The following is a 25,620-nucleotide window of genomic DNA, read 5'->3' as shown; positions in this document are numbered from 1 at the left end:
TTTTTTTTTTAATCGTTTGATCTCATTGACTTTTGGTATATGATCTGCTTCTCTACCCAGATTCTTTATGCTTTAGTGTCACAAGTGATAATTTTTGAATTTGAGCTTTGATTGGTTACTTACCTCTTTGAAGGTTTATAATTTCTAGTGGAAGTAGTTTGAAATGGTGTTGGTATTGGCATTGGGGGATCTCCATGTACCCCATAGAGCAGCTGATCTACCTCCTAAGTTCAAATCAATGCTTGTCCCCGGGAAGATTCAACACATCATCTGCACTGGAAATCTCTGCATCAAAGTAGGGTTTTCTCAAATTTTCAATCTTTACATCTCTATCATGCTTTATTTTGATCATATAAATTTTGAATTAGAGTCTATTTTCGTTCTGAATCCTACAAGTTTATCTTGTTTGTGCGTTGTTTCGAACTTGATTCTTACTTGGTAGTGTGAGACTTTGGTTGGATCAGTGTTAGTTTTAGATTTGCTTGAGCAATGGAATTGTGAAGTGATTTAACTCAGAATCGATTAGTTGTTTTTGAGAATTCGATGATGTTTCTTTAGTTGGAAGATGTGTTAAAGAAGTTTGTGAGGTGTTGTGTTTAGTTGATAACCCATCTTAGAGAAGCTGCAGACCTGATTTGTTCTTATGATATATCGTCTTTTCTGGTTCATGTGTTTGTGGTAAGCTTAACAATTTGTGACTGTTTTAGGAAATCCATGACTACTTGAAGACTATCTGTCCTGATTTGCATATAGTTCGAGGGGAGTTTGACGAAGATGCACGATACCCTGAGAACAAAACCTTGACTATCGGGCAATTCAAGCTGGGACTGTGCCATGGCCACCAGGTTCACTTTTTCTTCTCTTGCGCATTTCATTACGAGCTTTACGAGTTAGACACTAGCATTTTGCAGCATATGAAAAAATCCCTAGTACTACACCGTCTGTTTATCAGAATTTGCAGATTATAAAATTGAAGTTTTCTTCTCTTGCACAATTTGATTGTGAGTGAGCTTTACGAGTTAGACACTAGCATATTTTGTAGCATATGAATACTCCCTAGTTGTATGATACCCCATCTGTTTATCAAAATTTCGATTTAAAAACTAAATTTTGCTTGCCTTTACCTCATTGCTTTGTTGGTTTGTGTCCCTTACCTAGTGAGTTTCAGTTTTTGCGCGCTTATTGCTGTATGCATGATAATGTAATCAGGCTCCGACTGTCACATCAAATAGTTTTTCTCTCTAGTCTTTACATTGTCATATGGTAAACAATGATATATTGCTTTTGTCTAGATGCCTCCAATCTATACTTACCTATTCATAATAAAGAATGCGTGTTTTAAAGAATAGTAAACGGGAAAGTCAGTTTAAGCACCCTTGATTTTTCATGTCAATGTTTTAGACTAAAGTTACTAAACTAAGAAAGAGATGCCTCGTTTAAGTTTGTTTTTCTATGTACCAACGTCTTGTCATCATAAAATTTGGTTTTCTGGTTCTTCCATGTTCCTTAGGAAGCAGTGGTTAGTTAAACTTTTAAGAACTTATTTGCAGTGGTATGAAAAAGAGCTTCTCTCTATTTTGTTGTATGTACAGGTGATCCCATGGGGTGATCTAGACTCACTGGCCATGCTTCAGAGACAACTCGGCGTTGACATACTTGTAACAGGCCATACCCACCAGTTCACAGCCTACAAACACGAAGGAGGAGTGGTGATCAACCCGGGATCTGCAACCGGAGCTTACAGCAGCATAAACCAAGACGTTAACCCAAGCTTTGTCCTTATGGACATCGATGGTTTCCGAGCTGTGGTTTACGTCTATGAGCTAATCGATGGAGAGGTTAAAGTCGACAAGATCGAGTTCAAGAAACCTCCCACCTCCAACTCTGCTCCCTAGTCCAATTTTAAAACAGCCTGAAACCTTTTTTATGTTTTTATCTGAACTCACTCCTAAAAAATTTGGTACTTTCTTGTGAAAAATAATCTTTTAATTTAACAATTTGGAAATTGAATCACTGAGTACAAATATTATGAAAAATTACGAAAAAAAAAAGAAATAATATTGAAATAATTTGCTGCAAAAGTCGAATATTTTTTTTTTGTTATTACCACGAAGTTGTCGAATCCACGAAGTTGTCGAATTATTTCATCTACAAGAGATTAAAAAAGCATAATAAAATCGATCCCCAAATTTATTATTAATCGTGAAAATTAAAGCCCTAAAAACCCGAACCCGGATCGATCTGACCCGACCCGATTAATGAGCAGTGAATCTGAAAAGCATAACATGCAAATAAGTCTCGCCGGGGCTCACAATCTGCGTCGGAAAATTCTTGTGATTGACGGAATCTGGGAAGCCTTGAGTCTCCAAACACAAACCTCCGTATTTCCCATAAACCGCTTTACCTTTTCCGACGACGCGTTTCAACATGTTACTCGTGTAAAACTGAACACCAGGCTGGTTCGTCCACAGCTCCATCTTCCTCCCTGTGATATCCTCCGTCACAACCGCCGTTTTCCTCAGATGTTTCCCGATCGGTCCGTCGATGATGTAGTTGATGTCGTAGCCGCCGGGTAGCTCGTGGATCCGGCTCCCGATCTCGCGTGGCTCGAGGAAATCGTAAGGTGTTCCGTTTATGGATGTGATTTCGCCGGTTGGGATGAGTGTGTCGTCGACGGGAGTGATTTTATCGGCGAGGAGTTGGATTTTGTGGGAGAGGATGTCGCCGGAGTTGTGGCCGTGGAGGTTCCAGTATGTGTGGAGGGCTAAGTTGATTGGTGTTGGTTTGTTTAGTGGTTTTGCTTCCATTTTAACTCCGAGTATGTTTTTTCCGATCATGTACGTCACTTTCACCGTCACGTTTCCGGGGAAACCTTTAATAAATAACCATAAATTAAATTACATTTCAATTTAAGGATGACAATGATGGTAGTTTTTGGTTTTTTACCTTCTTCACCGTCGAAGCTGTTGTATTTGAAAGTAATGTGGCTTGTGGGAACGTAACTTTGGACTGACCAAATCACATCACTAAATCCCTTTGTACCACCTGATTTTTGTAAAAAGGATTGATTGGTGATAACATTTTTAAAGATAAATGAAATTTCCAACAAAGGAGTAGTGAGTGAGATCAAATTGAGATAAAAAGTAATAATATACCATGGAGAGTGTTATAGCCGTCGTTGGGACTGGTTTTGTACAATTGACCATTTAACTTGAACTGAGCACCTCCTATTCTATTAGCCACTCTTCCCACTATGGCTCCAAAATAAGTTGTATCATTCTACAATAAAATAATATCCAAAACCGAGAAAATTATTAGTATTACTAAATTTGTTATTTCTAACAGTAACGCCTAATATAGCAACGTGGGTTGTGAGTCATTGGTTTTGGATTAATTATATAAGTGAAGGATATCGAATAACGTGACAATGCTTTTTTAGCCGAACATCTAGTTCTATCTAAAACCCAAAGTTTTGACCAAAAATGTGATAACAACTAAAAGATCAGGAAAAAGTAATTAAATTACCTTGTAACTATCAAGACTATCAAATCCAAGAACAACATCATCTTGCTTTCCTGTGAATCATCATAAGAAATATCAGATTTAAAACAGAGAAAAAGAAATCAGAAGAGACAGAGAGGGAGAAAGGAAGAAAGAGAGAGAGAGAGAGAGACCATGTCTGTCAGGGAGGAGAAGAGAGGTCATGACAGCACCATAGTTAGTGAAGGTAACACTAAAGTTTCCTCTGGTGAGCTTATAGGTTTTGATCTTCTTTTCACAGAGACTGTAATCAACACAACAACATAACAACACCATCAAAACATATACACCCGTAACGTGTAATGACGACCATGGCTTCTTCACCATTTTTTTCAGATCAATCAAGATCTACTATTGAGTGATGAGAGAGAGAGAGAGAAAAATGGAAAAAGAAAGAGAGATAATTTTGGATTTTTCTTCTTGTAATGTGTGTGTATCCTATTTATATTAGTGTGGATGAGAGAGATGAGACTATTATCCCAAAACTTTTATTTTTTATTTTATTTTAAATCTTCTTTGTAATTTAGATTTGTTTAGAAGATATTTTAGTTGACAAAAAAAAATAGTCTTGAATTATTTTATAATTGGACATTTAAAAAACAATTGTTCCATAATTTTAAGATGTATGTGTGCGTGCTCGTCTCACTGTATAGTTTGAATACTTCTATTTATTTATTTATTTATTTATTTTATCACGAATAAATTTATTCTATTTTAGTATATAAGAATTTTCTCTCTTTTTGAATTTTTCTTTCGTTTTTGCGTTTTTTTATTGAGTTTTGGTATGTGTGCGTGCTCGTTGTGACCACGAACAAAGTTCGGTATTCATAAATGCCTCCCACGGATCACTTGCATAAATGGTAGTAAATTTCTAGAATTTTGATTTGTACTAATTCTCTGGTTTGAAAAGTATTATCCTAAATGAATTTGTAGTTTTTGGCGACCAGAGTAAGTTTTAATTTCCAAACCATTCGTTGAAATTTTTAACCACTTAGGCCATTTTTAACGCTGGAACACCTCCTATGTGCTTGGGCTTTTTATATTTCAAAATAATGAATAGTGGGCTTAGCACAGGTAAAACAGTTCTTATTTCAGAACAGTTTTGAGGATGTTCTTGTGCGACGTGGAGAATTTTTATTGGGCAAAAATTTGGGTCGGTGGCCAAAAATTCTCGTCTCCTCAAAAATTTTTGTCGACATAGTTTTTATTTTTCTTCTCTCCCAACTACGAAACCCTAGACGGCGATCTCATCTCCGTTCTTCTCTCCCAACTACGAAAGGCGAAACGGCGATCTCATCTCCGGTGTCTCCTCGTCGAAGCCCAGTGATTCCTCTGTCTCATCGGCGTTCTCTCTGTCTACTCTGTCTCCGTCAATTTCGCCGTCTTCTCGTCTCCTCTGTCTCGGGTGGCTCGCAAATCTCATCTCCGGTTAACAAAGGCAAAGGTAATCTCAAAATCTCATCTCAGAAGAGGTAAAGTGTTGTTATTCTGTTTCAGTAATCTCAAAATGTGTTTTTGTTTCATGCTTCAAGATTAGTAATCTCAAAATGTGACTGTATCATGCTTCAAGATTGTAATATGTCTTGTTTCAGTGAATTTAGATGGCAGAATTAGTTTTGGATGTTGTTCTTTTGTTAAATTGGTATGAAATTTACTTAGTATTTTTTTTTCAGGACATAGCGGCAAAGGTGATGGCTTTTTCGGATCAAGGGCCAAGAACAATATGTATTCTCTCTGCAAGTGGTGCAGTTTGTAGAGTGACGCTTCGTCAAGCTTCTCATTCTGGTGGAACTGTTTCTTATGAGGTTTAAAATTATGTTCTTTATAATTTTTGGCTGTCTTTAGTGTTAAGCTTTAGTCTTTGTTGTTGAGATTTGTATATTATGTTCTTTTTGCAGGGACGATTTGAGATCGTTACTCTCTCAGGCTCGTTCTTGAATTATGAGGTAAATGGTTCCATGAACAGAAGTGGTAGCTTGAGTGTCTCTTTGGCTGGACCTGATGGCAGTGGTAGCTTGGATGGCCGGATTGTAGGTGGCAGTGTTGTTGGTTCACTTGTAGCTGCAACACAAGTCCAGGTACAAAACGTGAACTCTTGTTGCGGAAGCCTAGCCTTTTTCATTGTATTCGAGTTAGGAAGAAGATGGTTTAATAGGTTAAGCGCAAATATAATCACAATCTGTTTAATAGGTTTATGTTCATTTGCTTCGTAATGTTGATATATAGGTTGTAGTGGGAAGCTTTGTTGCGGAAGCAAAGAAACCTAAACAAAGTAGCGTTAACAAGCCTCTATTTGAGTTGATGTGAGCCATTAGAATCTTTGTCTTCGTATTTCAATTACAGATTGATCTGTTATGTCCAATCCCTTGATGATGATCAATGGAGAATGAAAAGTTATTATTACTCTGTTTGTAATCAGGCATTGTTGGAAACCCTAAAGATGAGTAAAGGACTGAGTTCGAATCCATCATTTGGGATTGGAAGGTGAAGCCAAATGTGTTGAGGATCTCTTGTTTTTTCTTGAGCTACCTCCGACAGGTACGTTACGGAGAGAGCCACCTTCGGTCCAATACCTTCGACAACCTTTGTAGAAGTATCTTGGTTGCGTGAGACTGTAGTTGTTGTAATAACAGAACTTTGTATTAGTTGAGTTGCATCTTGGACAGTTTACTTTCTCTTGAACTTTTTCTTGTGGCCTCGTCTTCGTATCATCTCTATCAGGGAATCAGTAAATAGACAAGCACATCACAAATTGTATGTTTGTTTGTTTTTTTTTTAGTTTTATTTACAATGTTTTGTTGTTTCATAAAAATTTGGTATTGTATTATGAATTTTAGTAAAAGTTTTATAAGTTTGAAATTTAAATGTTTTTTTATAATTTTAATAATTTATAAGTTTATAAGTTTAAGAATATGATGAAGAATATTAAATAATTGTAATAAGTTTAACTCTAATATTACATACCAAATTTATTAGATTTTATAATTGTTTTATGTTTAAGAATATTATATTATTAAATCTTAAGATCTTATGTGTTTTCCCTATAACTATCTTTTTAATAAAAGTTCTTAACTACTCATCTTAGATTATTTTCCTAATATATTAAACCTAAGAACACTAAAAACTGTTTTACCTATAAAGATGCCCTTAGTTAATTATAAATTACCATTTAGACATAACTCATAAGAGAGTTATGCAGCTTATGCTTATGCCCCTAAATCGTTGGTGAAGGTTTTGTTTTGTATATTTTATACCAAACGTTTTTGAACTTAGCTCCTGCAATCGTATAGATTTCCTCAACGTTTGTCTCCTTATTTTTCAGAAAGAAAAAAAAAAGAAGATTTGACAGAGTAAATTTTATTTTGATCGATAAAGGAAGAATAGACCAAGCATAGGAATAGGGACAAATGAGAGTTAATAAAGCGATAACAAAGGGATAAGATGAAGAGACTCGTTTATTATTCGTGGAATAAATTACGTCTAAAATGAAGACTATCATGATCATGAGTTCCCCTTTTTAGAATAGAACGTATTAACTATTTACGAAAATAAATGATGCTAATGCGTAAGATATAACTATTCTTGTTTTTTTTTTTTCGAAAAAGAACTATTGTTGTTAGAAATAACAAATTTAGTAATAATAGTTTGGTATAAAATATTGTTGTTAGAACTATTGTGAGTGTGGAATATAGTTTAACAAATTTATTATCAGACAACTTTTGAGTTGAAAATCTTAGAAAGTGATAATAAATCAACTCAAAAGTTGCCTAATCGAACTAGTGATGATAAATTTGTTAAACTATTCCACATTCACATATATTAAAATAAAATGATTGCATCAGTCACAAATTTGTTTAAAATTTGTAATGCATATATAATGCATTTTTGATTTATGGATTAGTCACTATATATATATATATATACGTATATACTATTTTTATATGCCATATCTTTGAAGTGATGAAATTTTGTCGTATTACTGTAATTTTTAATAACAAAATCATTTAGACAGCAAAAACGCAGGTGAGTAATATAAATTAATTGAGAATCTTAGAAGTGTCACGTCAATAATACCAAAAAACGACAAGATGAATTTAATAATTTGATTAAAAAAGAGTTGTTTTCTCTTAATCATAATCATAATAAAACTAGTTGACAAATTTTCTTAGTCCGGTTGTGTATATGCAAATTATGCAAGCTTCCTTCGTATTAAGAGCATATAAGTGGCTAGAGACAGTTATATGAAATATAATTTGTGACTTTGATCTAGAGAAGACATTGAAAACGTTGTTAGTTAAGAAGTTTGGGCAACCTTTACAAAGACATCTTCAAAAGTTGTCTCGTCTGCAAGTTCCCAAGCCACCACCGGAAACATCATCTTTACCCTCTCCAATGCATGAAAAAAATTGGTTTCCATAAATCATCCGCATCCTATTGTCATTTGCCAACAATGTACATATATAAATGACCAAACCTATGCATGACCAGTATTATAAAACATGAACAATCAAATTTTGACGTTGAACATGTAAAAATTATAATCATGCAGCCTAGTGTCATTTGCCGACAATGTACATATATTAAATGATCAAACCTATGCATGGCCAATTTTATCAAACATGTGAACAATCAAATATTGACATTGAACATGTAAAAATGCTAATCTTCGGAGGATTCAAGAGAAGACATTAAATGCCTGAGAAGTTCTAGCAACTTTAATGAAAACATCTTCAAGAGTTGTGTCTGCAAGTCCCCAAGCAAACACTCTGAAATTTCCCTTTGCTTTCTCCACCGCTTGAAGCACTTTTGAGATCCGAACTTCCTCTTTTGGGATCTCAAATTTTTGTGTCCCTGTGATGTGATATATCTTTTTAGCGTTTGGAGAAACATCTTGAACCAACATCTCCACATCTTTCTCATGTTCTGATGATGTTGTCATTGTTAACACATAAGATCCGCCATACCTTCCCTTTAGCTCTTTTGGATTCCCTATGCATTGTAACCTCCCGTCAACAAAAATCCCCACTCGGTCACAAAGAAACTCTGCTTCTTCCATTGAATGTGTAGTGAGGATTATTGCAGTGTTTTTTCTTTTGCGGATTTGATGGCTGTCCATAGGCTTCTTCTTGAAGCTGGATCAAGTCCAGTGCTTGGCTCATCCATATAAACCACCTTTTTAAAAATTAAATCAAATGTAAAAACTGAATTTGTTAAATCTCTCAAGATCACATGAGTTAATTAAAGGATTATACATAAGTTTTTCAGTAGATCAGTGGTGTACTTTTGGGCTCCCAATAAGTGAAATGGCTACACTTAGCCGCCTTTTCATGCCTCCACTATATTTTCCAGCTACACGATGCATATATTCGTTATTCATCATGAAGTTGCATTTTATTGAAACTAATTAAATTTTAAGTAATCTATGCATATTGATTTTAGACTTTATTTGGTATTTTTTAAAAAATTAAAGATTTAACTATCACTTATTTCATCTTGCAATACATTTTAAATTTATATCACATCATAAAAAATCATATTTAAATTATATATCAATCCTAATAGATAAAAGATATAATCTTATTATATAAAGTTGGGTTTTGAAAATTAGCCATTAACAAGATTTTGACATGTGTCAAGTTATTAATCTCAGATTTTGACATGTGTCAAATTATCAATCTCAAATTTTGACATGTGTAAAAGTTAATATTTAATAGGAGGAATTTGATTACAACAAAAATAAATATTTTATTTTTAAAAATATTAATAATGTAAAAAGATAATTATCAAATATTACAGTATTTATAAAAAAGGTACAAAGTTTTTTAAATAATTATAAGGAGATTATATATATATATATATTACATAAAATTTAAAATTATAATATTATTTACTTATTTTTAATTTTAAGTTATTAATTCTAAAAAATATAGAAAAAGGGATTAAGTAAAATATACAGTTAATTATTAATTTTAAATTTTGTAAATACTCATATTTAAATAGTTTATTCAAAAACACTGGTTTCAACTTTGTTTGATTGGGAAATTTTTTAAATGGAAAAGTAAATTTTTCTTATTTTTTTAACCAAAATTTTCTTCTACTTTCTTCTTTTTCAGTTGGAAATAGGTAAGATATATGTTGACCCAAAAAAAAGATTAATATATGCGTCTTCTTTTCCTAATACTGTATTTTAAAATTTATTGTAGTATTTTTAGATTGTTTTATTTGATTTATATTTTCATATTTGAATTATTTGGGATTCATATATTACCGTGCTTATAATTTTTCTATTGTTTCTTTAATTATGCCAAATTAATTTTTTTCTAATTTCTCAACCTTGATTGGTTGGTCATAAACCATTCTTTTTTTTTTTGCAAACATAATTGTTACCATTATTCATTCAATTCCAAAGGGAGATAACGAGTAGAAGCTCATCAACCTAATGGATGGTTAAAATAGGCTAGTCAAACACAAGCTTACAACAAACATAGATAGATAGATTGGAAAATATAAATCGTTGTTGATAGATATATAGGAGCTCAAAGACTGTGACACTCTAGTTTGCGGAAAGGTTTAAAAGAATTGATTTGGCCACATATGTCACCAAAATGCACTTATTTTTCAGTCAAGGGTCTTGAGAGAACTTCATGATGGGTAACCTTCCTGGAAGTGACTGTCGGAACTATGCGAGTGAGGACAAAACACAGGAAAATATCATTTCTTGATTTGTAGGATCGATAAACAAGTTTTTAAAGCCTCCCAGACGTAACAAACCGGCCATCAAATATGAGTGGGTCCACAGGCCAGGAATATATGTAGGGCCCACTTAGGAAGGTGGGCCAATGGACTGAGAGTGGACATGGGCTCCCTAAGCAAGGTGGCGGTTGAGGCGTTACAGAGACAGAGGCTGCATCATGGTGTGTCAAAGACACTTCCACGAATACATTGAGAAATTTAACATTAGTTACTATCAAAAGATTTTGTGATGTTAGAAAAAAGTTTTTACTTTCATTGGTTGTCGAAGCAAGCCATTTTGAGATAGCAAAACGACCTGAACATTTTCTTTCAACAAAGGAGGAGGGCAGAGCCGAGGTTCTCTCTATGGTGGAGAATGTTGGACACAAGGTTATCTCCCTAAAGAAGAAAGGTGGAGGAGGTTGGACACAAGGTTATCTTTCCAAGGGAGAAGGTGGAGTCAAGGTTCTCTCCATGGTGGAGGAGGTTGGACGCAAGGTTCTCTCCATAAGAGATGAGGGCGGAGCCGGAGTTTTCTCCATGGTGGTCATACATTATTGTTATGATACAAGATTGATTAGTATATTATGTTATATATTAACACATTAAGCCAACTATTTGACTTTCACTTCTGCATAGTTACTATCACAGATACATTGGGAAATTTAACATTAGTTACTATCAAAATATTTTTTGACGTTAGAAAAAGGTTTTTACTTTCATTGGTTGTCGGAGCAAGCCATTTTGAGAGAGCAAAAAGACGTGAACATGTTCTAACCACGCAGGAGGAGGGCAGAGCCGAGGTTCTCTCTATGGTGGAGAAGGTTGGACACAAGGTTATCTCTACAAGAGAGGAAGGTGGAGGAGGTTAGACTCAAGTTTATCTCCCCAAAGGAGGAAGGCGGAGCCAAGGTTCTTTCCATGATGGAGGAGGTTGGACGCAAGGTTCTCTCCATAAGGGATGATGGTGGAGCCGAGGTTTTCTCCATGGTGGTCATATATTATTGTGATGATACATCATTGATTTGTATATTAAGTAATATTTTTTTATTCAAAATATTTTTTGGGCCAATAATTTTAGTAATTAGAAAACTACGTAGAATTGAAAGTAAAATAGTTGGCTTAATGTGTTCATATAGACATTTTCTAGGTGGTGATAAATAATACATTTGTAACATAGAGTATAGGTGTAAAAAAATATACTTTTAACAGTAAAATAAATAAAAGATTTGTTAATGGGTATAAATCAGTGTATTATAACAAAAATAAAATTTATAAATAATATACCACAAATTTTTATATATTTTTGTTAAATTTAATTTAACTTATAAAACTTTAAACCCGCACATTGGACGGGTCCTCATCTAGTTTTCATATAAAATAATATGTGAATTTTTTTCAAATATATATATCTTATTTATTATTAAATATTTATAAATCTTAATTAATTACTAACATACAAATATCAAATCTGTAAAAAAAAATGATTGTAGGATAAATGACAACCTAAATTTTATAGATAAAATAAACATATCTACATAACTAAATTCTACGGTACTGAAATTACATCGACACTGCCTATTCAGTATTAGTTTTACAAGATATCAATATTATTATTTTCACAGCCTTTTTCAGAAGAAGGCTTGGAGTTCAAACTTATTTACAGACAATGCCACTGTAATTTAAACATTTAATACACAAATTTAAAAAAAAAATCAAATTAGGAAAATCGAGTATGGAAATATATATTTCCCTAAATATCTGAACAACATCAATTTCTATTTTCCTTTTTAGTTACAAGTTGTAAAATGTTTTAATGAAAAAAAACTATAGTATCTTACCTTATTTAATTTCGATTTTCCATAATTGGTTTGACATTATACATGTTTTCTATTATACATAATTTGTCTAATGTTTTCTATGTTAAAATGGATAGATCAATTGATATCAAAATGGGTAGAAAAAAATATAAAAATAAACTAATAATGCATGATTTTATTATACTATATATATATATATATATTTTGGTTTAACCTCCACAAAATGATATATGTTTTTTGACTAAAAAAGATGTGTCATTTATAGAGTTATGATGTCAAATACAAATATATATATATATATATCATGTTGCACAATTTAAATAGTGAATACATCAAATTTAATCATATGAGTAATATCAATAATATTACTAAATTTGTGATAATATTACTAAATTTGTGATAATAAAACTAAATCTGTGTAAATACAGATTTTAGCAATTTAACATATGCACAATACTAAAAAAGCAACAATAATTTATGGAAATTTTTATTTATTCACAGATCCAAACATAAACTAAAAATAATCATAAGAATGTGATGGGAATTATGTTAATATTAGTACACTTATATATTTTTGCGGGTTGGTTTAAAAACACAAACAAAATATTTTAAAACTTAATTTTATATGAAAGGAGTTAAAAACCAACACTAACCCGCTACATCATACTCAGATACAAAACTAACTATTTTTTTAATAACTATTTTTTTATCCACGGGTCCAAACCTAGACTAAAAATAATCATAAGTATGTGATGGGAATTAGGTTAATATTAGTACACTTATATATTTTTGCGGGTTGGTCTAAAAACATAAACAAAATATTTTAAAACTTAATTTTATATGAAAGGAGTTAAAAACCAACACTAACCGCGCCATCATACTCATAGACAAAACTAACTAATTTCAAACTGGTGAATAAAATTTAAATCATTTTATGCTAACTACAAAGTATTATACATATTAACTGATGTTTACTTTCACAACAACTAATTTTGATTGATTAAATTCCAAAATAAAAGAATTTTGATAAATTAAATTTTAAATGAAAATAATAATTTTAAATAGATAAAGAAAATAAAATTACAAATATCTCAATATTATTGTAAAAAAGTTTAAAACATATATTTAATCCAACATAATATTTTTTTAGTAAGTTATATAAAATATACAAAAATACATAATCCCGCGGTGTACCGCGGGTTAAAATCTAGTTTATCTAAAAGGAGATGTCATTGCAACCATTCATCTTAATTAATATTAAAATTATTTTTTTAAAAGGTTTAATTGTGGACTTTGGCATCTGTTAACATGTTGAGTCTTTGTTGACCCAAAAAAAACATGGTAAGTCTTATTACACTAAGATAGCTAGTGATGAAATATGTTTAAAAATAGGTTTAATTAATTCTGTTTTGATTTTAGACAACAACAAAAATGGTAATCTGAGTTTGTGGCATTGTTTTTATTATGTTGAGTTTTATGTCTTGTGACACTCAAAGTGATGACATATATTGAGAAAATGGTTTAATTCACTTTTATATCTTTTAATAACCAAAACAAAAATAAATAAAGATGTCCAAAATTCTATAATGGAAAAGAAATTCTGTAATTATAACTAATCAAAAAAAAAAAAAAAGTTTCGACCTCCCTATCCGTGTTTGTAAAAGAGAAATAAAATAAAATTCAAACGGTCATATAAAGGGGAAGAATAGAATAAACAATACTGGAAAAAGGAAATTTTCCTTACTATAAATATTGTATTTCTCTTATTTTTGTTTTTTCTCACGCTTCTCCTACTATACCAAAAAAAAAAAAAACAAGATGAGTTCGATGAAAAAAAATTGCCGTGAGATTTGGAGTTGGAATCGTGACGAAGAGATGAGTTCGATCAGAGATTGTCTAAGAAACTACCGTTGTATAGCGTTTGATACAGAGTTTCCTGGTAGTTTGAGGGATACACCACAACACGCTTTGGACGATCAACGATACACCGACATGAGCTTCAGCGTAAACAAGACAAAACTGATCCAGTTAGGTCTAACTCTGTTCGACAGCAACGGAAGAGTCGGTGGAACTTGGGAGATCAACTTCTGTGATTTCGGAGATGCTGANCGTAGACAGGACGAAACTGATCCAGTTAGGTCTAACTCTGTTCGACAGCAACGGAAGAGTCGGTGGAACTTGGGAGATCAACTTCTCTGATTTCGGAGATGCTGAAGACGCGAGAAACGAGAAATCCATCGAGTTCCTAAAACGCAACGGTCTAGATCTGAAGAAGATTAGGGCCCAAGGAATTGAAATCGACGGTTTTTTCAATGATCTCTCATGGATTCTGAAGACGACGAGGAACATCACTTGGGTGACGTTTCATGGGTTGTATGACATTGGATATTTGTTGAAGTGTCTTACCGGTGGAGAGTCTTTACCCGTGACTGCTGCGATGTTTGCGAAAGCCGTAGCTAGAACCCTCGGCGGCTCTGTTTTTGATCTGAAAGCTATCGCGGGTGGATACGAAGGGCTTGGTTGCCGTTTAGGTTTAGAACATCTCGCAGATGCGTTGGGACTTGACCGTGTTGGTACTGCTCACCACGCCGGTTCAGATAGCGAATTAACCGCTAGGGTTTTCGTTAAGATGACTAACATTTTCCACGATGTGCAAGAGGCTGAAGGCTTTGTTTATGGACTCGGCTATAGAATCATCTCTGATCGTCTAAAGCACAGACAACAACACCTTGCCATGATGACTAGATGCTACGGTCCACCTCCACCACCACCACCACCGCCTCCTCCACCACTGTTTCCGCTACTCAATCCGATGTTTGTTCCTGGGTTTCCTCCTTTTGGTGATTTTGGCTATGGGCCTAGCTTATGTATGTATTAAAATCTCAAGGAAAACACTGCTGAATTAGTCCTCCTTACCTTTAACTTTGATGTGTTTAGTGTTAGTCAACAACACATCTCTTCATGTTAGTATTGTCTCAATGTATATATTTGTATTCGATTTAATTTTGATGAAAAGTTGAGTTTTTTTTTTTCATTGTTCCAATGTATATTTTTGTACCAGATTTTGATGAAAGAGATGAGTTTTTCTTTATTGTTTAGTTCCACACTTTTGTCTTTCTTTCTTGACAAGTTTCTCAAAACCAGTGTCTGTTTTCCCTAGTAATCAAGTCTCTTTGAGAGCTAAAATTTTTATAATTATCTCAAGACATGTTTTGTGTAAGATGGTAGTGAAGCATATAACAAGACAAAGAAGTTTCTCTGCAACCAGATCACTCACTCAGGGTATGGTTTCTCCCAAAAATCAAGAATACAAATGTGGTATTGAGATTATGTGCTTACTCCACCACTTAAATTGAGTATTAGCTGCCCTACTTAGATCAAGATTAGACAAACCAATCAACCCATTTTATCTGATTTGGCAGACGAATCACAGAAACTGACAAAAGAAGCTTACAATTACCATCATAGTCTCCTATATACATAGATATATTTTATGTTCTTTAAAAGTTTATTAGGAGTAAGGATTAAGAAATAAAAAAATGTTTGCCTAAAACCATGGCCTCTCTGTAACTCTGTTCAGACCATACGCATGTTACAGTGATTGATGTACCAGTTGTTTCTCTGCAAAACATGATTCCCTTGCTAGCTTCTAGGATTTACTCATAATCACTTGAATCAAATATTGCAGAAACTGAACCTTCTTTGCTTCACAACCTGAAACCCTTTTGATTCAACCTTGCAGTCAATCTCATCAGCTCCTGAGTCAAACTTAATACAAACTTACAAACTTCGCAACGCCAACTTGTAAGCTCCTGAGGCAAAACCCAGCCTTGCAACCACTCCAAGAAGTTAAATGGTTGTGGAACTTGCTTTTCCATCTGTGCCATGTAGAAAAGGCTTTGTTCTGTGGACATACTAGATACTCAATGTCAAAGCTTGATTCAACAGCCTTCGGTTGCAGAATGTGTTCAACTGTTTGCAGATCGAATGTAAATTTCCAAGAGTCTAAACTCTTTTCCTTCTGCATCAGAAGAATTGATTTGGTATTGTTCAACACGTACACAACTTCAAGAATAGTCTCAGGAACTTCAAAAATCTCATCGCAACTTTTAAACCATCCAGTTTTATGTAAAGAATCATAGTAGCTTCATCTATAGCCTACCAATGATTGGCTATTTGCATCCTTGTTCTTCCAACAGTGCCACACTGAAAAGTAGACATTCTTACCATCTGTAGGGATTGACACATGATGTGAGGCTTGGTCGAACAGCTCCCACGGTTCTCTGTTTATATTTGAATTTCTAAGACTTAGAACACTTCTCTGGTTTCCTTGTGACAGTAGCTACAATTGATTTCTCTCCCCAAGATAAAAACTTCACTTGTAAATATGAAACTGCCTTGCTTCACTCCTCAGGATGTTCGTATGGGTTTAGTTCTCCATTTATGCCAAAGCCGGTACAGTAAAGTACCACAGAGAAACTGTGTCTGCTTGTCGCCAACTGATTTTGAAACAGTCACAATTGGCAACATCTTCCCAGTGTATAGAGGAGTAGCATCGGAGCAACCAGTCTAGCGTCAGAAAGCCATGTACCTTTATCAACATGCGGAGCACTCTGCATTTGCTTTCTCACGGAAAAATATACACTCATGTCCACAAGTGAGAAGTACCATCTGCAGAGATAGACACATGATGTCCCATAAAGAACCATTCCATGTTTGAGTTTTTCCTGCAACTTGTCACGCATATTTGTATAAGCTTCCCAAAAACTGTCCCCTTGTAAAAACTTCTCTACACAGCCTTTATCCCACAATCTGCAGCCAACTCTCTCCACTGTTTGAATTTGAGAACCTCCGAGCTTTCAAACATCTCCTCTTCTTTCTTTCTTCCTGTGAAGTCGTTTTGTCGAACACCTTGTATGCAGAAACTTCTTTAGTGATACCAGCCAAAAACTTTGAGACCTTGCAGCATCACCTTGAACCTAACATTAAAAATCCTAATCTATTCTCGTAGAACCAATTATACGTAAAGAAAAGTGGTTATCATGTCTAACTAAAATTCTTCACAATTTTTTTCATGAGAACTTTTAAAAATGTCTTTTCTTTATCTGTCTTTCTAAAATAATATTCAAAAGTTTATAATTTTTTTATAAGGTTTAGAAAGTATTTTCTTGATGAGCTGATACTTGGAGACTTGTTCTAAGTATTTATAAGGTATTATAATATTTTACAAGATATTTATAAGGTTTGTATAAAATATTCATATGGTATTTGTAAAAAATTTATACTAGTATAAAGATATCTTGTATATACATTTAGAAGGTTACACACTTATTTGAGTGTATTTCAATACTTTGACATTTTTAATTAGAAAGAGAGCATTTTTAAAAAATATTGTTGTGGGAAAAGTGACATTCTAAAAAGTCTTCTTTTTCATGCAATTTGATACCATAACAAAAATATATATATATATATATATATATATATATATATATATATAAGAGATGAACTTTAACAAACATGCAAACTTTGACAAAATTACTTTTCTTTTTGTAAAGTTTTAGGAGTAAGTGTAGAACAAAATATTTGTAATAACAAAGTCGACAAGAATTGACATGTACATGTAGAACAAAATCTATATAATAATAACAATCTGAATAAATACCAACAACTGTTGCGATTTTTCGTCATACCTTTTCGTAAAATAATTTTTTTTTTTGAAAGAAAATAACAACGGTTGCGTCTTTCTCAAAAGTTGTGTCTGTTAAATGAAGAGTTGTGTCTCTTACAAACAGTTGTGTCTATTCAAATGTTCGCATCTTTAGAAATCTATATATATTCAATCTTTACAAACAGTTGCAGTTTGATATATTTTGTGAATCATTGTAATATTTAATTATATTCAGTCTCTAAATATACATCTTCATAAATAATTATTTTTAATTTATTAAAATATATTTAGCCGTTTAATTGAACCATTACAACATTAGTATATTTAATATTTAAGATCATATCACTTGGATGAACTTTTCATATATAAATTATTATTTATTAGTTTTAAATAACTAAAATATATTTAAATGAATTGTTGCAACCTTTTAATTACACCACGACAAATTTTGTTTATTTGATGAACCATTAAATTTTTTGATTTATTTCATGAACTGTTGCAATTTGTTTGGTAAATTTGATATCTATGGTTGTGTCTACAATACTAAAATATATTTCTATAATTTTTTTGTTTCCGTTTAAGTAATCTTAAGATGATTTCTTTAACCATATACTTCTTTGAGGGTTAGCATTCTATTGGTATGAATCCAAACCAAAAGGTTTGCTTTTTGCTGTTTATAAATGTGGTTCAAGTTGGTTCTTCAGAAAATGAGAGCATATTGGTTCGTATATATTTTTTTATTCTCATGCTTTTTGATTAGAAAACTAATTGTATTTTAGAAACAATATCTATTTCTAGATTTCTATTTTTTTAAAAAATATATGATTATGAAATATCAAGGTGAAAACAAAAATAAAATATTTCTATTTTTCTACTGTTGGAAATATTCAGTTTATTAGAAGATGGAAAACCGGTGATCAACATAAATATTGGTGGTTAAGATGATTGTCCAATAAACTATCTTGACGACAAAGACTTATCTACAACTTCATATATGTTAAGGAAATTTGCATATTTAGTTCTAGTCATAATACGCTCAAATTAAAATCTTAACAACAAAAGATACTGAATATCAAAATATTTTAAAAGTTTAAAAAGATTTTGGATTCTAAGAGGAGTGCGTGAGAGCAATGAACCCGGCCGTCCTTGGCCGACCATTTTTCTTAGACGCGCACATTGTTGATGCTACATTATACACCTAAATATTATTGTTATAATTTCTAACTATTATTGTTTCCTTTTAAGATTTATTACATTATTTATTTATGTATGACTCAGGATAAGTAACCAACATCTTATGCGGAGAAAAATAAGTAGTAAGTACACTCAATGGATTGACCATATATATATAATCTATTATAATTGCCAAAATGTTTAATGACTATAAGTTGTTTTATATAAATATATGTTTCATCTATAAAACGATAGTTGTTCGTATTATATATTCATTTACAATACTGCCTTTATGAAAATAGATATATTAATTTTTATTTATGAATATTATAACTGAGTTTTGATTCAAATAAATAAAATATGTGATAATTTTCTATTAAGTTATATTCAAATTTTAGAGGATTGGTAATTTTCTTACTGATTGTTTGAATAGTAATATTTATACTCACTTTTGTGAAGTAAAAATTGATTTTGGAAATAGAAATAAAAATATGTTTGAGTTATGCTAAAAAATAATAAAATAATTAATTGAAATGAATTTTAAAAAATAAAATTTATGTCATTAAGAATGGTCCTCAAATAATATTTTTAATTTATTAAACGGTTATTTAGGAAATTTATAGTGTCTTATACAATGTATTCATAATTTTAGCATTTAAGAAAAAAAGAAAATTTAAAATATAATCATTTACATATCATATTTGACAACAAGTGCACAAGTTGTAGCGGTTCATAAAATATACAAAAAGATGATTGTAATGTTGCAAAGAGACGACACGACTGTAGCTTGCATTTATTCATTTAAAAAAATTTATGAAAAGTTACGACGAAAAGACACGGATAAAATGTGACATCGAAAAGATGGAAACGAAAGGTTACAACGAATAAATATGAACGAAATAACACGACTATAATGTAATCTCATGGCATTTAATCTTAAAACTTTGTTTAATTTGATGTGTGTAGAATTGATAATTATTTTTATTTAATCACATGTGAAGGTAAGATTATTTTTTTAAGAATATTTTTTTGAATAAAAAGTAATCTCATGGCATTTAATCATACAACTTTGTTTAATTTGATGTGTGTAGAATTGATAATTATTTTTATTTAATCACATGTGAAGGTAAAATTAGTTTTTAAATAATAATTTTCAAATAAAATATAAAAAATGTTTCAACAAATTGTATTTTTGAAATTTTTATTAAATAGTTTAGAATCCCAATAAATTAATTAATAAATTTAATTAAAGACTTTTTGTAATAAATATTTTACTAAAATGACTTCCCCGCGATATCGCGGGGGCTCCATACCTAGTATTTGTAATAACAAAATTAATTGGAAATCAAATAATATAAGAAAAATTAGAAAATTAAAACACTGTAAGTATATAATGTAATTTTGTTAAGTTATCAATTGGAGTACTAATTGTTTAACATAAGATGAAAAGAAGATTGAGATTGGTCAAGTCGTCAAGATATAGAAGACATTGAAAACGTTGTTAATTAGTTAAGAAGTTTGAGCAACCTTCACAAAGACATCTTCAAGAGTTGTGTCTGCGAGTCCCCAAGCAACCACCGGAAACATCATCTTTGCCTTCTCCAATGCTTGAAAGACCTCTGCGATCTTCACCTCTTGCTTTTGAAGCTCAAACTTCTGAGTCCCCGCCGTTCGATATATCTTCTTTGCATTCTCAGAAATAGTATCAACTAATTTGTCCACTGCTTGCTCGTGTTCCTCTGAAGTTGTCACCGTCAGTATATAGGATCCTCCATATCGACCCTTCAACTGTCATTAAGGTTACAGTTAAAGACGGGCTCAAGTTCAGGTTATGAAATTGGTCGTGAATTCAGTTACTCTCTGTTTATAACGATTTTAAGTATATATATAAGATGTGTTTTAGTTTGTACCTCCTTTGGATTGCCTATGCATTGCAAACTACCATCAACGAAAATTCCAAGACGATCACATAAAACTTCAGCTTCTTCCATTGAATGTGCTGAAACATAAAACCAAACCTGAAGTCTTCTTTTTGTTTGTATGATGACATTATATAAGTGGCAAACCAAAGGGAGATATGAAGCTTAGAACACTCTACTCGTGAGTATTATCGCCCCTTTTTGTTTAGCCCGTTTTACTACATGCCATAAACTCTTCCTCGAGGCTGGATCAAGCCCGGTGCTTGGCTCATCCATGTAAACAACCTTGACAAACCACAAAAGACATAATACAGAAAACGAGATTTAAAATAATCTTATTATAGACGATCTTAGATACCAAAAGAGGTTTCAATTTACTTTGGGGTTTCCTATGAGAGAAATGGCAACGCTGAGCCGTCTCTTCATCCCTCCACTGTATTTCCCAACTTGTTTCTCACCAATCCCTCCATGGAAAAGGTTGACACTGCGAAGCGACTCTTCGACAGCCTAATGAAACCCGAGAAAACTCTATCAGTATTCAGTTTTTGCTTTTATACATGAAGTCATTCACAAACCAATCTCGTCAAAACATAAAGTTACTTGTGTCAAGACAACCCCTTTGAGATTCTTGAGTCTTCCATAAAACAGTAGATGTTCCCTTGCAGTCAATTTCTCCCACAGGAGACTGCAGAATATTCAATGGAAATTGGACTAAGAAACAGGACAGCCTCAAAGTAAAGAAAAGTAACAGAGATTATATATATATATATTTAGAGATTACTCATGTTGTGGACAGACTCCAATTGTTGTATATATCCGGTCCATATCGGTTAGTATGTTAAGACCTTGGACAAATGCTGTGCCAGACGATGGTTTGATGATTCCTGTCATCTACACAGAAACATTAGTATGCCAAAGAGGTGGAGTTCACTAGTCAAAAGATCAGAAGATTTAATTTGAATTCAAACGAACCATGTTGATGAAAGAAGTTTTGCCTGCTCCATTAGGACCAAGCATGCCAAAGCATTCTCCTTGATGTAAAGCCAGAGATAATCCTCTTACCGCAACTTTCTGAGGATTCCCATCCTTACCTGAGTACACCTTCTTAAGATTATTGCATAAAACCGCACAGTTTCCAGTTGATTCAAGTAGATGCTGCTCTACTTTCTCCCTCTGACACCAAAAAAAAGATGCATAAAAAATCTTACTCAGCCTTGTCAATGTTGTAAGCTGAACTTGATCTTCTCATCTCTCTTTACCTCTCGACACACATCTGGTTTTTCCATTTCAAGGACAACTTTTGAAGTTTGGTTGTCAGAGAAGTGATGTTGTTTCTTCTTTGAAGAGTTTTGTTGTAGGAAGAAGAAGAATGGATGTTTCCTAGAGTAAGTGATTTGATCAATGTAATATGCGGAAACAACAAGTAACAGCCACTCAATGAGCATGATACAAGTAACTTGTTTCATTCCATTATTCTCAAAATCTCTCCATTTCATTCCATCAATTCCGCGGTAATCTCCCGCAAATGCAGACTGTGACAACTCATATAGCCCGCGGTATAAAGTAAATCCAGGGTATAACTCCATTGCAATTATCCATCCTCCTAGAGAAACAAAAAAAAAAAAAAAACACATGAATGATAATAAATCTAGCGATAAGGTCTGATTCGAGTTTGAGAACTTACTTGGGAAGAGAGGATCTTCCAAGAAGAACTGGAAAAGAAAGATTCCTAGGAGCCCGGTTCCAAAGACGTATATGTATGCTATAACTGAAATTTCAAATGAAAAATGTAATAGTAAGTTCTGAACGAACTTGATTAATTTGACGAATGTTGAATCAAAACCGCGATAATAAAGTACCTGTAGCAGTCTTAACATCTGAAAACATTGCAGAGGCTAAAAAGGCGAGTGATATTTGAAGATTTATGTATATCATGAAGAAGACAAGTTGGATACTATAGTCGTTAAGCCTAAAGAAGTTTAACCCTGTAGAAAAAGTAAAAGCATCAAGAACTGAGAAAGAACATAAAAAGATTCAGAGATAATATAAATTAGCAAATTAATTGGATAGAGCTTGAGTTATTATTACCAATAGCTGAACCGAATATTGCGAAGCACAACATGTATAGAATCGATATCAGAAGAAAATAAGTGTATGAAACTATCCAGTAAGGAACATCACCAAGTCCATGCATTTTCATCATGATTCTTAACCTCTGTTGTTTCTCATAGACCAGTGTTGTTAAGATCACCTATAATATGATTCAACCGATCAAAGCCGAGATGAAGAATGATTTAAAATGTTTTCGTTATGATAATGTAAAGACTTACAGGGAATAATAACAGAATGACCCATGTGAAGAAGAGCGGGCCGATTAGAGAGGCGATATCTAGGCTCAGTTTAGTCTCTGGTTTAGGCATTTCCTTGACATACTCAAATAGTATCTTTGTCTCAGAACCTTTTAGGAACTCAAGATATGCATTAGATGCCTGAAAAGTTACAGAAAAAAAAACAAAACACAAATATGAGCTTAAGATTGTGTTGTAATTAAATGATAACATCCATGTTTGAGTAAAGGGTTAAGCACAAAATATATGCACCATGTTAACTAAGCGAGGGACTCGAATCAGAGCCATAGGTCGAACCACTGTATCGTTCTTGTAGGTGGAGTTGTACCAAACACAAACATTGAGATTGTTCCCATTTGTGTTCTGAAAATCAAAAGCTATAAAATGGAAAGTTCTTAAGATTACATACAACAACTATTTCAAAGAAAGTAGATGAGATGATGATGAAAGACCTCCTGCAAACTCATTGATCTTCTTGTTTGGATTTCCTTTTCGGTAGCCCTTAAAAAGCTCGCTGTTCACATCGGATAAACTATCCACCCACATATTTAAGCCTTGGACACATTTTACCTCTAGACATAAGAAACAAAATCCTCTGTTTTTATAAGAGCTTTGTTGAATAGAATTAAGATTTTGATATTGTAAATGGGATGTTGTTTTGTTTTTTATACCTTTAGGGATAGCAAGAGGTGATTGGTGGGTTAATATTGAGAAGGAAGAGTTTGGTGAGCATTCATGTTGGATGTTGTAAATGGGAAGATCTGAGATGAAAGCAGAGTCCATATGATTGGTGTATGCAGGGAAAGATGCTGAGCCCTGTATATATATATTATAAAGTCAGAGAATGAGAAAACAAAAAAATATATATAATCAAGATAATACATTGTTTTATGCACTTACCAAGACATAATTGGCTAAATTTCCATCAAATTCAGATGAATTGCTATACATATTTCCCATTAGAACTGTCAAAACAAACAATGTCATGGTAACATAAAAAAAAAAAAAAAAAAAAATATGAACATTTCATCTCCAATTAGGGTTTATACTTTTTCCAAGGGACTGATTCTTTCCGGTGAAGAGAAAAGTTGCAGGGAAAGAATGGCTCGGTTGTGGGGTCGTGGCTCGGTATTGAGGAGCTGGGATTTGAAGTAACAGAGTCCATTGTGGTGGATTAGGAATGGCGCAAAACGCTGCTTGCTCTGAAGTGGAATACCTTAAGTCACAAGCTTTCTCTTTGCAGCCACATTGGCCATGAACGTCGTTAAATTGTGTGTCGAAGAGCATTTGAACAACAAGCAGAAGTATACAGAGGAAGAAAGGGATCGTGATGAGACGTATATTGCTCCATATGTTCCGTCTCTGCATCAAAAATAAACGAAACTTCATTGTAACGTTTTACCCTGTTTTAGCCGTTTTAGTAGTTTAGGTATACTGAAACCTGGAAAACTAAATTCTTCCGAAGTAAAGCCTCGGCTTGAGTCAAGAAACTTGCAGGACTCGAATTCGCCATTACAGTGAATATGAGAAGATTCGATGGACTCAGGAATCTCAAAATGTTTTCTTAGATGTACAAAAAGAAGAAGTGCATACTAATCAAGTAGCTTAATAGCAAAAATATCAAGAATTGAGATAACATTTTAACGATACACGTTACTGAAGTGGCATATAGGTATTGGACAATGGCACTGTATTTTCTTTTTAGTCATTTCGTGTAGGTCAAGTAATATTATTTCTTGCATTTTTCACCCAACAAATGTACTCTTTACCAGACCAATATAAACATGAATATAATAATTAATAATACAAAGATATAAGTTGTTTATTGCCAGAATTTAGGTTTTTCTTCAGATTAATCCCAATTTTTATAAACCTTTAAAACAGAGTAAAACCAATGCTTAAGCCTTAAAGGTTGTTGTGTTGTATCGCCTGCTTAAGGTAGCTGTAGTATTCATTTCAAGTATAATCTCATTGAAAATTCACGAGCTTGTATAATATTTTCCAGTAATATACATGATATCTGTGGTAGCAATTTGACAAAAACAAATATTATGGACAACACAAGTATGGATCTAATAAGATCAAGAGAACACATTAAAGGCTTGACCGGTTCTAGCAACCTTGATGAAGACATCTTCAAGAGTTGTATCTGCGAGTCCCCAAGCGAAAACCGTGAAGTTTCTCTTGGCCTTCTCCACCGCCTGGAACACCTCTGAGATCCGAACCTCCCCCTTTGGGAGCTCAAACTTCTGAGTCCCTGCGATGTGATATATCTTCTTGGCGTTTGGGGAGACTTCTTGAATCAGCTTCTCCACTTTTTGCTCGTGTTCTGAAGATGTTGTCATTGTAAACACATAAGATCCACCGTACCTTCCCTTCAGTTCTTTAGGGTTGCCAATGCATTGCAAGCCTCCGTCCAC

The 25,620-nt window shown here is 33.0% G+C and overlaps 6 protein-coding genes and 1 pseudogene across 11 annotated transcripts in view; 3 read left to right on the top strand and 4 right to left on the bottom strand.

The window, feature by feature from the left end:
* Nucleotides 1–2,013, top strand: part of LOC104711246 (vacuolar protein sorting-associated protein 29) — a 6,174-nt gene extending 4,161 nt beyond the window's left edge. For 2 of the 4 annotated variants that reach the window (XM_010427935.2, XM_010427933.2), the window contains exons 2-4: nucleotides 149–295; nucleotides 708–845; nucleotides 1,593–2,013. In XM_010427935.2, the coding sequence (XP_010426237.1) occupies nucleotides 164–295; nucleotides 708–845; nucleotides 1,593–1,895 (573 nt within the window). In that variant the 5' untranslated portion in view covers nucleotides 149–163 and the 3' untranslated portion in view covers nucleotides 1,896–2,013. Of the gene's footprint in view, nucleotides 1–133; nucleotides 296–707; nucleotides 846–1,592 lie in introns of all 4 variants that reach the window. The other 2 variants (XM_010427934.2, XM_010427932.2) reach the window with 1 other exon arrangement.
* LOC104711245 (aldose 1-epimerase) lies at nucleotides 2,164–3,967 on the bottom strand. The gene is made up of 5 exons (XM_010427931.2): nucleotides 3,675–3,967; nucleotides 3,526–3,575; nucleotides 3,156–3,279; nucleotides 2,947–3,045; nucleotides 2,164–2,872 (listed from the first exon to the last, which is right to left on the bottom strand). Exons 1-5 carry the CDS (start codon nucleotides 3,865–3,867, stop codon nucleotides 2,256–2,258), a joined length of 1,083 nt encoding a protein of 360 aa, XP_010426233.1. The 5' UTR covers nucleotides 3,868–3,967; the 3' UTR covers nucleotides 2,164–2,255.
* Nucleotides 4,700–6,292, top strand: LOC104711244 (AT-hook motif nuclear-localized protein 8). 2 transcript variants are annotated; one of them, XM_010427929.2, is made up of 5 exons: nucleotides 4,700–4,984; nucleotides 5,214–5,345; nucleotides 5,439–5,618; nucleotides 5,767–5,843; nucleotides 5,960–6,292. In XM_010427929.2, the coding sequence occupies exons 2-5, from the start codon at nucleotides 5,232–5,234 to the stop codon at nucleotides 5,976–5,978; spliced, it is 390 nt and encodes a 129-aa protein (XP_010426231.1). In that variant the 5' UTR covers nucleotides 4,700–4,984; nucleotides 5,214–5,231; the 3' UTR covers nucleotides 5,979–6,292. The 2 variants fall into 2 exon arrangements, with proteins under 2 accessions (XP_010426231.1, XP_010426232.1); XM_010427930.2 differs by lacking the exon at nucleotides 5,767–5,843.
* LOC104715374 lies at nucleotides 8,216–8,902 on the bottom strand (annotated as a pseudogene).
* LOC104715373 (putative CCR4-associated factor 1 homolog 8) lies at nucleotides 13,968–14,970 on the top strand. The gene is made up of 2 exons (XM_010432786.1): nucleotides 13,968–14,124; nucleotides 14,231–14,970. The coding sequence occupies exons 1-2, from the start codon at nucleotides 13,968–13,970 to the stop codon at nucleotides 14,968–14,970; spliced, it is 897 nt and encodes a 298-aa protein (XP_010431088.1).
* Nucleotides 20,304–24,755, bottom strand: LOC104711243 (ABC transporter A family member 8). The gene is made up of 18 exons (XM_010427928.1): nucleotides 24,642–24,755; nucleotides 24,250–24,562; nucleotides 24,101–24,165; nucleotides 23,872–24,016; nucleotides 23,653–23,772; nucleotides 23,453–23,577; nucleotides 23,183–23,341; nucleotides 22,941–23,103; nucleotides 22,712–22,837; nucleotides 22,537–22,620; nucleotides 22,112–22,455; nucleotides 21,825–22,025; nucleotides 21,634–21,743; nucleotides 21,453–21,537; nucleotides 21,231–21,359; nucleotides 21,032–21,137; nucleotides 20,844–20,932; nucleotides 20,304–20,721 (listed from the first exon to the last, which is right to left on the bottom strand). The coding sequence occupies exons 1-18, from the start codon at nucleotides 24,711–24,713 to the stop codon at nucleotides 20,443–20,445; spliced, it is 2,715 nt and encodes a 904-aa protein (XP_010426230.1). The 5' UTR covers nucleotides 24,714–24,755; the 3' UTR covers nucleotides 20,304–20,442.
* LOC104711240 (ABC transporter A family member 7) overlaps nucleotides 25,151–25,620 on the bottom strand; it is a 6,014-nt gene continuing 5,544 nt past the window's right edge. The window contains exon 17 of one of the 2 annotated variants that reach the window (XM_010427926.2): nucleotides 25,151–25,570. In XM_010427926.2, the coding sequence (XP_010426228.1) occupies nucleotides 25,282–25,570 (289 nt within the window). In that variant the 3' untranslated portion in view covers nucleotides 25,151–25,281. The remainder of the gene's footprint in view (nucleotides 25,571–25,620) is intronic. The other variant, XM_010427925.2, reaches the window with a different exon arrangement.

This window comes from Camelina sativa, chromosome 9, assembly GCF_000633955.1.
Source record: "Camelina sativa cultivar DH55 chromosome 9, Cs, whole genome shotgun sequence".
Lineage (NCBI taxonomy): Eukaryota > Viridiplantae > Streptophyta > Magnoliopsida > Brassicales > Brassicaceae > Camelina > Camelina sativa.
The sequence above is the reverse complement of the archived record's forward strand: the minus strand, read 5'-3'. Positions and strand labels throughout refer to the sequence as shown.

What these genes read in the sequence shown, in the direction of transcription:
- LOC104711245 (XM_010427931.2), bottom strand. Translation starts at nt 3,867, where the DNA reads ATGGTGAAGAAGCCATGGTCGTCATTACACGTTACGGGTGTATATGTT. An exon ending in TCTCCTCCCTGACAGACATG is followed by an intron (nt 3,576 to 3,674) that starts GTCTCTCTCTCT and finishes GATGATTCACAG; the next exon opens with GAAAGCAAGATGATGTTGTT. An exon ending in CGGCTATAACACTCTCCATG is followed by an intron (nt 3,046 to 3,155) that starts GTATATTATTAC and finishes TACAAAAATCAG; the next exon opens with GTGGTACAAAGGGATTTAGT.
- LOC104711244 (XM_010427929.2), top strand. Translation starts at nt 5,232, where the DNA reads ATGGCTTTTTCGGATCAAGGGCCAAGAACAATATGTATTCTCTCTGCA. An exon ending in GTGGAACTGTTTCTTATGAG is followed by an intron (nt 5,346 to 5,438) that starts GTTTAAAATTAT and finishes TTCTTTTTGCAG; the next exon opens with GGACGATTTGAGATCGTTAC. An exon ending in TAGCTGCAACACAAGTCCAG is followed by an intron (nt 5,619 to 5,766) that starts GTACAAAACGTG and finishes GTTGATATATAG; the next exon opens with GTTGTAGTGGGAAGCTTTGT.
- LOC104715373 (XM_010432786.1), top strand. Translation starts at nt 13,968, where the DNA reads ATGAGTTCGATCAGAGATTGTCTAAGAAACTACCGTTGTATAGCGTTT. An exon ending in GACAAAACTGATCCAGTTAG is followed by an intron (nt 14,125 to 14,230) that starts GTCTAACTCTGT and finishes TGATCCAGTTAG; the next exon opens with GTCTAACTCTGTTCGACAGC.
- LOC104711243 (XM_010427928.1), bottom strand. Translation starts at nt 24,713, where the DNA reads ATGGCGAATTCGAGTCCTGCAAGTTTCTTGACTCAAGCCGAGGCTTTA. An exon ending in GATCAATGAGTTTGCAGGAG is followed by an intron (nt 23,578 to 23,652) that starts GTCTTTCATCAT and finishes TCCATTTTATAG; the next exon opens with CTTTTGATTTTCAGAACACA. An exon ending in GGAGTCTGTCCACAACATGA is followed by an intron (nt 21,538 to 21,633) that starts GTAATCTCTAAA and finishes AATATTCTGCAG; the next exon opens with TCTCCTGTGGGAGAAATTGA.